The sequence below is a fragment of the Eurypyga helias genome, unplaced genomic scaffold, assembly GCF_000690775.1.
Source record: "Eurypyga helias isolate BGI_N326 unplaced genomic scaffold, ASM69077v1 scaffold23809, whole genome shotgun sequence".
NCBI lineage: Eukaryota > Metazoa > Chordata > Aves > Eurypygiformes > Eurypygidae > Eurypyga > Eurypyga helias.
In genome coordinates this window covers 5,278-5,546 of record NW_010274261.1, presented here as the reverse complement: position 1 = coordinate 5,546, position 269 = coordinate 5,278, and the positions used below count along the sequence as shown (strand labels likewise).

At 66.2% G+C, this 269-nt stretch overlaps 1 protein-coding gene across 1 annotated transcript in view; it reads left to right on the top strand.

The window, feature by feature from the left end:
- Positions 1 to 7: 7 nt before the first annotated feature.
- LOC104515690 (avidin-like) overlaps positions 8 to 269 on the top strand; it is a 1,849-nt gene continuing 1,587 nt past the window's right edge. Inside the window, exon 1 of the mRNA XM_010159770.1 lies at positions 8 to 79. Coding sequence (XP_010158072.1) covers positions 8 to 79 — 72 coding nt within the window. The remainder of the gene's footprint in view (positions 80 to 269) is intronic.

Genomic DNA, 269 nt, shown 5'->3' with positions numbered 1-269 from the left:
CTGCGCCATGGCGAGCCTCAGCTCCTGCCTCCTGCTCGCCCTGGCCCTGCTCAGCCCCCACGCTGCGGCTGCGAGGAAGGTAAGGGCAGCCGGGGTGCAGAGTGACCACACAAGGGTCACCCTCCTGTGGCGTGCCATCCCTGGGGTGCAGTGTGAGTGGTCAAGGGGCTGCTTGCCCTTGCTGTGCCGTGCCATGCTGTGCCATGCCATGCGCTGCCATGCTGTGCTGTGCCATGCTGTGCTGTGCTTTGCTACAGCGTGCTGTGCAG